The 14,059-nt window shown below is 35.4% G+C and overlaps 1 protein-coding gene across 1 annotated transcript in view; it reads right to left on the reverse strand.

Annotated features, from left to right (window-relative positions):
• Window positions 1-4,968: 4,968 nt before the first annotated feature.
• Window positions 4,969-14,059, reverse strand: part of NUDCD1 (NudC domain containing 1) — a 75,652-nt gene continuing 66,561 nt past the window's right edge. Inside the window, exons 9-10 of the mRNA XM_060611162.3 lie at window positions 7,491-7,650; window positions 4,969-5,586 (exon numbers count right to left, since the gene is read on the reverse strand). Of these exons, the coding sequence (XP_060467145.1) occupies window positions 5,294-5,586; window positions 7,491-7,650 (453 nt within the window). The 3' untranslated portion in view covers window positions 4,969-5,293. The remainder of the gene's footprint in view (window positions 5,587-7,490; window positions 7,651-14,059) is intronic.

Below are 14,059 nucleotides of genomic sequence, written 5' to 3' on the forward strand. Positions count from 1 at the left end.
TGCAAATAGGTTACAGGTCACCTAGATATTTAATCCCTTGGTCCTTAGATAGCCAAGTCACTTCTGGCCAAGAGCACCCCTAGTGTGCCATAAGTATAATTTTCTGTGTGCCATGAAGTGAGGGGAAAAGGCTAGAAATCTACATTGTTTGGACATAGTATGGGGTACATGTAATAGATTTCAAAAATGGTTCCATTTCCTCGCCTTCCTCATATCTAGGTCCTCTGCCATGGAACTTTGCAGGGTACTCCACTCTAACTCTGGGATAAGCTATGTGATCTGCTTTGGCCAGTATGATATGAGAAAATGTGACACAAGCAGAGGCTTGATAAATACTTGTGTAACTGATCTTGCCAGTCACATTCTGACACAGTCATATTGTGTGCCTGGGTTAGTCTGCTGAAGGAAAGGACAGGTGGAACAGAACCTCAAGATGGATGTGGCTGGTAATGGATCCAACACAAGTGACTTCTCTTGGAACATGGCTTGCCTCCTTTTAAACCCAAAACACTTGTTCAAAGAAAAGTCATGGGGTTGGCTGTTTTTATTTCCTTCCCATGGTAGAAACTTAGGAAACAAGGCAACATACAATCTTAACTTTCCTATTTCCTTTGAGGCACTAAGGGATATTTCCCTCTTTAATATATACATTAACGATTCAAAAAATACGTTTTTATGAACAAAGAAAGAGTTCTCACAGGCATTATCTATCCTTTTGGAAAACACACAGATCCTGTTGTAAATTGCCCAGGTGTTAAAATTTAACTGCATCTTTCTCCTATGAGAAAGCGGAAAAGTATTACTTACATACTGGGTGTCAGGGAGTTTTCAGACCCATAAAGAGGGATGTAACTTCAAGCTTTTAATAAACATTGATATATACTATTCTAATGTAAAAATATTACAATTTAGTTACTTCCCTAAGATGGAAATTTAGATTTCTCCAAATTTTTATTAGAAACATCACCACAATGCATATTCTTATATATACTGCGCTGGGCACATGTTGAGTGTCTTCCAGTATTTCTGGGATTATGGAAAATGCACTATTTATTTGAATACGTATTTATAACTGTCCTTTGGTACCCACTGACACTCCCACCAACAGTGTAGGAGAGTTCCCATTTTCCCCCACCTTGGTCAATATGTCATATTCTAAAAATTTACATTTTTTACCAATTTCCCTGATTACTTGGGAGACTGAGCATCTTTTTAAAAGTAAATTGGCTATTAATATCTTTTATCTGCTTCCCTATTTTGCAGTTTATTATGAAAAAATAGTGTTTTGACATTCTAGATTATTCTAGATTTTAACCCTCCTCTATTATGCATCGACAAGTATCTTCTCTCAGTCTGTTTTCTTTTACCACTGTTATAGAATCAGGTCATAAAGAAATTTTACATTTTATAATCCATTAGTTTCTCTCATATTTTTGTTTTCTGGGTCTGAGATTATACACATTTAAGTAAATAAAAAAATATGTCTATTTACGGATCCAATGATATACCAACTTGTTTACCACTTCATAATATATCTTGGTACCTGATTGGTTACCTTTTATCTTCATTGTTTTTGCTCATAATTCCTTCATACTAATTTGAGAGGGGCTATTTTTCATTTATTATTCCAACATTCTAATATTAGGCATAATTTTTACCAGCTAAATTACATTTACTTGTTTGGTAAGACACCCTTAGTACTAAGATGTAATTAAAATATTCTTCCAGTAATCAGCAATGACTAGTACAATACTAGTTGTATTATATTATTTGCCATACATAAACTTACCATTTATCTCTTTAATCACATTTATAAAATGTTAGAAATGCCTGTGCAATGGTGATTTAATCTGTATAGTAATTTCCTTTGTATGCAGAAATCTGACAATTGTATATTACTTGAAAGCATCAGTTTTTACCATTCTTAATTTTTGAATTCCCTTATCCTCTTTCTCCCCTTCCTATTGGCAACACTTCTGCCTAATTCTTGTATGGGTTCCGGATTTGGTCAGACTTCTTTCTTAGAGAAGCACTACTCCACTTACCCCCTCCCACTTTTTTTTCCTCCAAAGAGAAACTTTACCTGGAAAACTCTGTAAGGTAGACTCTTTGTCTCTTTATACTTAGCAATGCATTATCCTCAACATTGGAAACATGAGGTTATGGTATATAGTTGATGCTTACTAAATGTTGAAATAATGAATTTTTTTTTAAAGAATATAGGGTTTTTAAATTTTTTTTAATTTTTGTTTTATTTTTATTTTTTTCAATATATGAAATTTATTGTCAAATTGGTTTCCGTACAACACCCAGTGCTCATCCCAAAAGGTGCCCTCCTCAATACCCATCACCCACCCTCCCCTCCCTCCCACCCCCCATCAACCCTGTTTGTTCTCAGTTTTTAAGAGTCTCTTATGCTTTGGCTCTCTCCCACTCTAACCTCTTTTTTTTTTTCCTTCCCCTCCCCCATGGGTTCCTGTTAAGTTTCTCAGGATCCACGTAAGAGTGAAAACATATGGTATCTGTCTTTCTCTGTATGGCTTATTTCACTTAGCATAACACCTCCAGTTCCATCCACGTTGCTACAAAGGGCCATATTTCATTCTTTCTCATTGCCACGTAGTACTCCATTGTGTATATAAACCACAATTTATCCCTTCATCAGTTGATAGACATTTAGGCTTTTTCCATAATTTGGCTATTGTTGAGAGTGCTGCTATAAACATTGGGGTACAAGTGCCCCTATGCATCAGTACTCCTGTATCCCTTGGGTAAATTCCTAGCAGTGCTACTGCTGGGTCATAGGGTAGATCTATTTTTAATTTTTTTGAGGAACCTCCACACTGTTTTCCAGAGTGGCTGCACCAATTTGCATTCCCACCAACAGTGCAAGAGGGTTCCCATTTCTCCACATCCTCTCCAGCATCTATAGTCTCCTGATTTGTTCATTTTGGCCACTCTGACTGGCGTGAGGTGATATCTAAGTGTGGTTTTGATTTGTATGAAATAATGAATATTGTTAAGGGACTCTTAATATGAAAAGCACATAAAGTACTACTTTATTACTATCATAAATTCCTGCTCATAATTTATGATAAAAATCGACAAAATACGAGGTAGTTGTATTATGCCATAGACTTATAGCATATGCCTTATTATTTTTTTAAATTTTAGTTAACATACAATATTGGTTTCAGTAGAATTCAGTGATTCATCACTTGCATACAATAGTGCTCATCACAAGTGCCCTCCTTAGTACCCATCACTCATCTAGCCCATCTCTCACCTACCTCCCCCTTTCAACCCATAGTTCTCTATCATTAAGAGACTCTTGTGGTGAGCCTTATTTGTGTGTTTATTTTTTAAAGTGTAGAAAATTGTTTCAGTTGATTTATAGGCTTATGGGATTCTTAAAACATTTCGAGAAATCAGAGCTTAGAATCACTGCTCTGGATGTATTACTCTCTTAAGATAGGTCAAGATGCAAAAATCAGGACTACTTATCCTGATAGTTTCCAATTCAACATTATGTTAAAAATCACATGAAGAAAAAAAAATTTATTACTACCTGGAACTTTGTGTGTATATGCATACATACACACATAGCCATATGGTTAACTAAGGAGCACATTAATCTGCATTTTTCTTATATTTCCTAAGAGGGTACTTATGATCCTTGGGGAAAATTTTAAAGATTTAAATCTCCTGTCACATAATAAAGTTTTTAATAATTCACTGTCTCAATACTCTTTTGTGTCATTAAGTTTTACAGCACAGAAAAGTTCTGGAAATACAGTTTTGTGTCTTGTTTTTCTGTGTTCTGACCCTATGATGCTCGAAACCCAGTCCACCTCAATCCTAAATACTAAGAGCACTGTTAGGACTCTGGCTTTCATTACCAGTTCTCTGGACTTCCCCAATTTTTTTATGTAGCATCCCAATACTTCTCTCTAGGAAACTGCATTTTAAGTGTTTAGAACATGCATGTAATCTCCATCTTTTTCCTCCAAAGTAAACACTTTTCCAGGTAAATGCAAACCCCCAAAAATCTAAGGAAATGAAAAACTACAATTCATGACACAATATATTTAATGTATAAACAAGGTTATTTTTTTTTTTTAATGTTTATTTTGAGAGAGAGAGCATGAGCAGGGGAGAGGCAGAGAGAGAGGGAGACACAGAATCTGACGCAGACTCCAGGTTTCAAGCTGTCAGCACAGAGCCCGACGTGGGACTTGACTCAAGAACTGTGAGATCATGACCTGAGCTCAAGTCGGACACTTGACTGAACCATCCGGGTGCCCCAGGGTTATTTTTTTTAACTGTAGAAGTTTAAGGAGAACTACCAAGATAAATCATAATTTGTATGACAGACTATCACATTAATGGCGCCAATGAATTATACCTCCTGCTGTGTTCCTGTGCAGTCCCTCTCACACGGACTCTAGACTTGACCATGTGACTTGCTTTGTTCAATGGAAGAAGAGCAAATGTGATGGAAACACAGGCTTGATAAGCTCTTGTGTGTCAGTCTTGCCCTCTTGCAATGTCTGCTCTATCACAGGAATAAGACAAGTCTAGCCTACTGGAGCCATGCAGAACAGAGACAGCCACATCAGTGAATCATAGATTTTCAAATAGTCTTGTTTTAATGAGTTTTGAGGTGGTTTGTTGTATAACAATGGATAAGAGCCACACTTTATGGAACTTTATCATCTCTCTTTGTCTATCCCTGTTGGAAGAGCAAATGAATAAAAAATAAATGGAAAAAATTTTTGGATAAAAACCCCAAATCTTAGTATTTCAGCAAACTTTAACAATACTGGACCTGCTGTACTTCTGTTCTATTTCCCCCCTCTACCTCAGCTATTCAGTCCACTTAAATGAGTATTTACAAGAACCAACAGTTTAACTGTAATCCAAAAGTTCTATAGGTACAGAAGGAAGAAACTATCAATGAACAAAGAGTATGTGATAAATATTTTTATTTTTAAACACTGAATTGTACATCTTTCATATAAAAGATGAAATTCCAGACTTTTTAAAAAAATCATTCTAATACTTTACATTTTTTACAGAAGTAAATTTTCTCTAAATTTGCAGCTTCATTCCATAGCTTTTATAGAATCATAATCTCTTGAATATACTTCCAATTTCCTTTAAAAAATAAAAAATTCATATAAGATAGTTTATTTAACATAGTAAAACTTAACAGGTTATAGTATAACTACTAAGCTTTCTGGCTACCACTGAATACTTTTCTCAGTACAGAAAAGCTGACATGTTGGGGTGATCAATTCTCTGTATTTACTTTTATTAAAAACAGGTTTTTGGTAGTGAGAACAAATAATCTCTCATTTGTTGCCTGAAAGCCTAAAATAGGATCATTGGTTTCTAGGCTTGCTACTTGCTGCTTAGCAACCTGCCCTACTTGCCGGCCTTCCTTTCTGTTGTAAAGTACAGTGGACATGGGAGTGGGCTGGCGGTAGATGAACACTCGACGAAGGCACTCACACAGGGCTGCATATGAGTAGTTTGGAGCACAAGCAAAAAATTTTTTGTCTCTCTTTGATGCTTGGACGTAGCCTGTTATGAAACAAATAAAAATCCATATATTAAAAAGAAGGAAAATGTGATTACACATTTAGTATTTCCCAGTTTTTATTATAAATTAAAATGCCTCGATAAAATATACACCATAAATATTCAACAGTGTTTGAATTCTGAACCGTTAATGACTACTTACAATTTCTCCCAATTGGTGCCAAAATAGAGCTTTAATTCTTAAGGAACAAAATAGGTAGGGTATTATCTCTTTAAGAAAAACACAATATAGTTCCTTATTTCTGTGAATAATTAGGACACTAAAAATCTAAAAATCAAAAGGACTAAAAACATGTCAAACTGTCTTTAAATGCCAAATAATTAAGCTCATCAATCACAGATGTGGATTACAGAATCTTTTTTATCAAATAAATGGGAAAATATTTATAGGATACCACCATAAAGTTATTTCAGGAGTGTGTTCATAATATAGCCCCCAAGCCTAAAAATGCTAATGTGACAATGCATTCTCTTATTATTTCTATAATGTTAGTGGTATTTTTATACACCAGTGCCCACAGTGTAACAGGATTTTGTTGTACTTCAGCTCCCAGAAGTAGAACCTTGAGATCACTACAAGTTGGAATGAAAATTTAAGCATCTAATTTTAAAAACTTAATTAAAACATCCCTTGAAAACTAATTAAACTCTGTAAAATCTTATTCTTGTCTTTTAAAAAAATTATCTTTACAGGTTAAAAGGGTATTTATGTTCTGAAGTATAAATTAGTATTTTCAGACTGGGACATGGTTACTGAACGTTATAACATGTGGGATAAAAACAGAACACTAACGTAAAGTGATCTCATCAAATAACGAGCAAAGGAACTCTAGGTAGAGCACAGGAAGATCAATATTGGTTTTATCATTAAACAGGGTTTGAAGAGGAAACAGTGAAGAGGATGTAGATACCTGAGTATTTTAGAATTAGCTCTCTGGGCTAACCTTGAGAAAATTAACAATGTATATAATGTCTCGAGACTACATATCAAATGTAATGTTGATTTAACTTAAGCAGAATTCTAAACAGACTTAGGGATACAAATGGAGAATCTAAGCATATAAAAATTATGTGACAGAGATTTCCTTACTGAAAAAAGAAGATTCAGAATTAAAAAAGAGGAATTATATAGAGGCCAGAAATTTTATATTCAAATTTTTCAATAAAACTCTTTATTTCAGGTCATAAAAATCCATTTGGAGTCTGAATTAACCAGCTTAGCAGCCTACATTATTAACTATAAAGGATAATTGACCAATCTCCTCTATAATTAAGGTTGTATTCAGAATATATAATTTTACTTCCTGTTCCCAGTTTAAAATAATCACTCAATAAAGCAGTAACTGTGCCTAATTTATATTAAAAAAACTTCTCCCATACAATACTAATATAGTTTGACATAAAATGAATTATTGCTTAAGTCTACAATTATGTATCTTACCACTTTTCAAGCCCTAGTTTTAAAATGCATTTCCTTTGAGCAATTCTATGATGTTTTTGATGATTACTCTGAAGAAACATGAATACAAGTTCCATGTAGGGTATTGTCAAACCCACTGTTCATATTCTAATACCGCATAGCTTATTTGGAATAAACAAATGACTGATTAGAAGAATCAAGTGGTGAGATAACCATTTTGATTTCTATTCTGTGCTGATCTTCTGTACAAGCATAAAAATAGATTGGTTCTGTCCCAAAAGTACTAACATTCATCAACTATAGTAAAAGCAACCAAATATAGCACAAATCAATCCAAAGGTAATTAAGACAGCTCAAATTAAAAAAAAAAAGAAAAAGAAAAAGAAAAAGAAGAAATGAACTTAAAAAAAAAACGACCCTAATTTCTGACATAATGGAAAATGCTGTCAAAGAGCTTGCTTTATACCTAAAGCATTGAAAGTTGCAATGTGCTCCCACATATCATCTTGTTTGCTGGAGTGTGGTTGCCAGAGTAGGGCATCAACATCATGGCGTAAACAGAAGCAGGGCATTTCTTTAGGATCCACTATGACAGAGAAAAGGTACTGGTTGCTTCCAAGATTCACCTAAAATAGTGACAAAGAATAATTTACTCAACAAATTAATAATGATAATGATGATGCCAATAACTGACACACAGCTCTATATGTCAGCAAGTTTTCTAAACTGTTTATACAGGCAGTTTGATTACCTCTTCAGAAATGCCCCTGGGAGAAATGTGCTACTGTTATATCCATTTTAAAGTTCAGCAAAGTCACTTGCCCAAGGTCAGCCTGGTAATAAGTTGTGGAGCTAAGACTGAACCCAGCATCTATGTTCCTAACCACTACACTATACTGCCTCTTAATTCTTAGTACCCTAGTTTAAAACACAATATAAAACACTCATTTATAGGCAGAATACTTTTTAAACCACAGAATTACAAATATGAAGTTTACAAATGGGAACTTGTAACAATTACTAAGTACAATGATAGCTAAGATTTATGAGCATGTGCTATATATACAAGGCATGTTATAAATATTAATTTCAACAATCAACACGCTTGTTATTATCTGCACTTAAGAGATAAAAGAACATGGAGAGTTTGAGAACTTGTTCTAGGATACAAAGAAAAACCACAAAGCTGAGATTCAAACTCAAATCTGTTTACAAATTATTTAAGTTGATGTACTGTTTAATTTCAGTATCAATGTCAAGAATGTTTATTATGCTAATAATTTTTATTGCAATACTCATGACTAAAGGAATTCATTTTTAATACAAAACCATCGGACTGAGATTTATATTTGAATTCTACCTATAGGAATACTTCTTTTAATGAAAATAGGTTGAAATGATATTCTGTATAGAAATGTTATCATCAGTTAAAAATGCCTAAATACCACACCAACAAAATAACATCAAATGTAGAAAACATGCATAGTACTTGATAAATATTGAATTGCTTTCATGAGTTTCAGGGAAGACTGGAGAATAAAATGTTGGGTTCCAATGAGAGAGACCTGACCTGTATTCAGTAGGAAAAACTGTGAAGTGGCTCTCCAGGAAGAGGATTTATTGGTACAGCTGAGCAGGCATAGGCTCCTGGTCACAGGAGAATTCTGTGACAGAGCAACCCGATTTCTGTTGCCCCAGCAGTGCCTGGGGATAGAACTTTTGTCTTCCTCAGAAGGGGAAGAGGATGGCAGACAGTGTTCACAGACTATACATGTTTTTTATGTAAATACACCTACAACGATGTTTACTGTAGCTTTGTTTATATAACATTGAAACACTTAAAACTGGTACATTTTTCCTAGGGAAAAAAAAATGGGCCCCCTATTCTGACTTAAATATTTCTTCTCTTCCACTCTCACTTACTTTCTACCTATCTCCATTAGAGTCAAAGTATTACATTTTGTTTATTTTTGGGAGAAAGAGTGAGCACGAGTGGGAGGGAGGGGCAGAGAGAGAGGGAGACAGAATCCCTAGCAGGCTCTGCACTGTCAGTGCAGAGTCTGATGTGGGGCTTGAACCCACCAAACTATGAGATTGTGACCTGAGCTGCAATCAAGAGCTGGACCCTCAACCAAAGAAGCCACCCAGGCATCCCAAAATCCCATTAAAATATTTTTCTTTTGTTTATTTTGAGAGTGAGTGAATGGCGGAGAGGGGTGAGGGTCAGTGGGGGGAGAGAGAGAGAACCCCAAGAAGGCTCAACACTGTCAGCATGGAGCCCAACATGGGGCTTGGACCCATGAACCGTGAGATCATGACCTGAGGCGAAACCAATCAAGAATCGGATGCTTAACCAACTGAGCCAGCTAGGCACCCCCACCCCTGCAAAAGCCCATTTTATAGTAATTATTATTATTTATTTTTAATTGAAGCATAGTTGACATATAATACAATATTAATTTTAGGTATATGACATAGTGACCCAACAATCATATACATTACAAAATGCTCACCATGATTAGTTACAAAAGTCACCAAAGTTGTTATAATTTGATTGACTATATTATTCCCTATGCTGTACTTTTGATCCCTGTGTGTACTTCTTAATCCCCTTCACCTATTTTGTCTATCTTCTAACCCCCATTCCCTCTGTCAATCATCAATTCTCTGTATTTAGGAATCTATTGTTGTTTGTTCATTTGTTTTGTTTTTAGAGATTCCATATATAAGTGAGATCATATATTTGTCTGACTTATTTCACTTAGTATAATGCCATCAAAATGCATCTATGTTGTCACAAATGGCAAGATTTCCTTCTTTTTCATGGATAAAAAGTATCCCATTGTATGTATATACATATTTTTAAAATCCATTGATCCATCAATGTACACATATTGTTCTCCTATGTTGGCTCTTGACTATCATAAATAATGCTACCATAAGCATGGGGGTTAGTGCTTTTTGATTTTGTGTTTTTATTTCCTTTGAATAAATACCCAGAAATGGAATAACTGGATTATGTGGTTATTTCTATTTCTAATTTTTTGAGGAGCCTCCATTCTTGCATTTTGCATAATGGTTTCACCAATGTACATTCCAACAAGGAGTGCACAAGCGTTCCCTTTTCTCCACATCCTCACCAACACTTCTTACTTCTTTTTCATACTGGCCATTCTCACTGGTGTGAGGTGATGATTCCCTGTGGTTTTGATTTGCACAGGGCTCTGAGCTGGCAGCACAGAGCCTGCTTGGGGTTCTCCTCCTCTCTCTGTCCCTCCCCCACTTATGCTGTATCTCAAAATAAATCAATACACTTAAAAAATAAAATAAAATGGGCTTTGGGAGAACATGCTGTGGTGGTGATTAAGAACATGGGTTTGGAAGCACATCTGAACTGAAATCCCAGTTGCCATTTACTAGCTTCCTAACTTAAATCTCTTCACCTCTTAAGTTTGAGCTTCCTCTTCTATAAAATGGGATCGTATTCCTAATTCTTAAGTAGTGAAGCTTAAATAAGGTAGTTGGTAAAATAATAGAAAATATGTAAATATTGTGTTCTGCCTCTGGGTCCTGGCACACAGTTCCTGAAACTCTTATAATTTCCTAAGCGATAAGAACACTAGGAACATCTTTTGTTGTAATATTTGATCTTTGATCCAGGTTCCTGACACATAGCTGCTAACCCCTTGGTATTTGACTCTAAGTTATAGGAGTGTCTTTTGTTCTAACGAGATGACTCTTGGTGGGCTCCAGGATGGCTTCAGGATAGGGGGTGTTTGCCAGAAAGACCACACCATGATTAGGAGCTTGGAACTTTCAGCTCCACCTCCTAACTTTTAGGATAGGATCATGACTGATCATGCCTGTGTGATGAAACCTTCACAAAAGTCCCAAAAGTACAGGCTTCATAGAGCTTCTGAGTTGCTGAACACATGGAAGTACTAGGAAGATGGCATATCTGGTGAGGAAATGGAGGTTTTGTGCACCTTCCTCTATAGTTTGCATCATGCATCTCTTTCATCTGGATGTTCATTATTATCCTTTATTGTATTTTTTATAATAAACTGGTCAATGTGCATTTTGTTAACTGTCTTGGCAAACTATAGAGCCCAAGGAGAGGGTTGTTGAAACCCTGATGTATGGCCAGTCACAGGTATAGATGAACCTGGGATTTGGACTGGCAGCTGAAGTGGGAGTTTGGGAGAGTCTTGTGGGAGTAAGGCCTTAGCCTGTGGGATGTGACACTACCTGCAAGTAGATTGTGTAGGATATCCTACTAGTCTCAGAAAACTACTTGATGTGTGGAAAACCCACACATCTGGTATCAGTAATGTTCTGTGTGGTAGCATTGTGAGAGTAAAGGAGAAACACAGGGAATTGTTTTTCCTTATACAGTTGTAGATGCATATCAACCCAATACTTAATGCATAGTAAGAAAAGTGTAAATTTTAGCAATTCATTCTATGTACAGAATGCTTGAATTTGGAATTCAATAATAGGCTTTGGAATTAAAGTTTCAGGTCATTAACTTTTCAGTCTGGCCTCGTAAAAATACTTTGTTTCTGAACAGACAATCTTTTTCTTGATACTCATTTTTAATTTAATTTGGTAATAGCAGTTATTAGAGGTTCTTTAAATGTCTTTGACATTTAATCTTCAAAAGTCTTTATTTGCTAAGTGTTCTACAAAGAAAAAAAAGTATCAATTGACTACTTGAAATGCATTTCAAAATTTTCTCTAGAGAATATTTTACTAATTGTAGTTTTCACTAGTACTTTAAAGATAAATACGATCTTTTCTTTAATAAACATGAAAATAGAAGGAATGTGGAATTGTATTTTATTGGCCAGTTTATGGGTTTAGGATTTTTTTTAAGGCAATAAATTTGGCATTAGCAAAGAATGAGTTTTCCAAATTAGTAAATTGTCTAGTATAAATGAGTTCTTCTCATTTAAGTGCTAAGACTATGTTTCAAGCCTTTTTTAAATGAAATCTTGCTAAAATTTATTATTTGCACATCTTATATAGAACATTCTGAACAGAAAGTAACATTTTATTGATGGTTCAATGTCATCAGGGTAAACATTAATGTATATGTCTATGATAATACCCTTAGAGACATCTGAAGTGAGTAGAGCTCTTTAACACTACACTAAGTAATCTCAGCCTTCTCCATTTTAAAAACGTATTTTCTGGTTATGCGTGGTTTGTTTTTGTTCCTTCCTTCCACTCCTAATAAGCTATTGGGGGCTACTTCTTTTGTCAGCATTTGCCCAAAGCAGCCATCCTTTCCTTCTTTCTTATTTGCTGTCCCATTTTGGTCTTGGATACCAAATTGTGACCTTGGGCTTTGTGGTACCTGTTCCTGACTATCCAGGGAAACTTAGAGCATCTTACTCTTGACTCTTACAGGTAATTTGCCCATGCCAGGTAAATGGATGTTTCACTTTCCCCGTTTTGTCTGCTTCAAATATTTTTGTTTTTCTGCATTTTCTTATGCTGATGCTTTTTTTTCTATAGGATCATACAAAAGTGCACTTGATTTTAAGTGTACTTTTTTAGTTATCACACTTCATTTTCATTTACTTAATTCACTTAGCAAAACTAGTTACTTTAGTTTGTAATCTTAATACTGATTTGTTTTGCTTTTGGGTAAAATTATGTAGTGTGGATTTTTAGAGTTTGCAGGGAACAGAGAAAACCTCTGGAATTATCTTGAGGTGGATGTTTAACATGAACATATGTCAAGATCATAGGGAACAGTGGAAACAATCAGATCTCATGAAGAACTGGGTCATTCTACAAACAAATGCACTGGCAAGTCAGGTCTCAAGGAGAAGTAGAATGTTGTTTAGAAAATAGTACCTAGTTTTGATGAACATGTAATCTACTTATCTCTTGAGAACCAAATGTCCCTTGTTCTGTACTTCACTGTGGTGTCATTGTGATCATATCACCATCTTCTTTCCTTCTGCTACTCATACCTGTATCCACCTCAGTCACTTACTTTCTACCTCCTACCATGGTTTCTACTTACTTTATTCTCTCTGGGTATGTCTTTTGCCCTTCTGTTGGCTGAATAATTGTGTTTATTGTTCATTTTGGCATTTAGACTTCCCAAACAAGATTATTTTGTTGTTTTGGCCAGCCAGCATCCAGTATGGGAAGCACCTGTTCAAGAAAACACTTTAATCTTGGATAAAAGATGGTTGCCTCTGAGATGCCCACCCTTGATTTTTTTTTTTTAGCATAGGTCAGAGGAATGGAGTTTTACAGTACACAATTTGCCTACTTGTGTATATGGAACCTCTTGTGAATACTGAACCATCACTAATTTACTGATTATAAGTTTAAGTTCTAGGCTTTTTAGGCATGTTATTGATAGTAAGCAAAGGAATTCCAGATTCTGCCTAGGATGAAGAAAGCTGGAAATAATGTCACTCCAAATGTAACAAGAAAAGGCTGGGTAATTTGTAGAATCATTACTTTTAAAAAATTCATCAGAGAGCTGAGGTTACAAGGAAACCAACTAGCTTGAAATCTGAGGAAAACCAGGTGTCACCAAGGAGATGGGCTAGGAGAACTGTTCCATCTGAGCATAGAAAGAAGAAAGAACTGCATAATTGAGAAGTCAACTAACAAATTGCCAAAAGCCTAGTGTGTGACAGCAAGTATAGAATTCTTTAGATTTACAGATTTTCTTATGGTCCTTGACCAGTTCCTAGCAAAAAAGACCAGGAGAAAGGGAGCTGCTCTGATGGTGCCGAGTTTTAGGAAGGAAGTGTATTCCTCTGTGGAAAAATCAGAATGTCCTTCTTGGATTTTTTTCTGTAAGTGTCAAAAGTCTTAAACCGCTGGGAGAGAGCATTAAATCTTAGCATCCCAAAGGCTCAGAAGACGACCTGTTGCAGATGAGGCGAAAAAAAATTAAAATTTTTAAAAACACCATCTCTGTGCCTGGAGGAGAAATTAAATCATCCTGGGCCTAGACTATTACAAATTTTCTAGAGGAAGGGCAGTAGCACTAAAAAGTCC

Source organism: Panthera onca, chromosome F2, assembly GCF_046562875.1.
Source record: "Panthera onca isolate mPanOnc1 chromosome F2, mPanOnc1 haplotype 2, whole genome shotgun sequence".
In the NCBI taxonomy this organism is placed as follows: Eukaryota; Metazoa; Chordata; class Mammalia; order Carnivora; family Felidae; genus Panthera; species Panthera onca.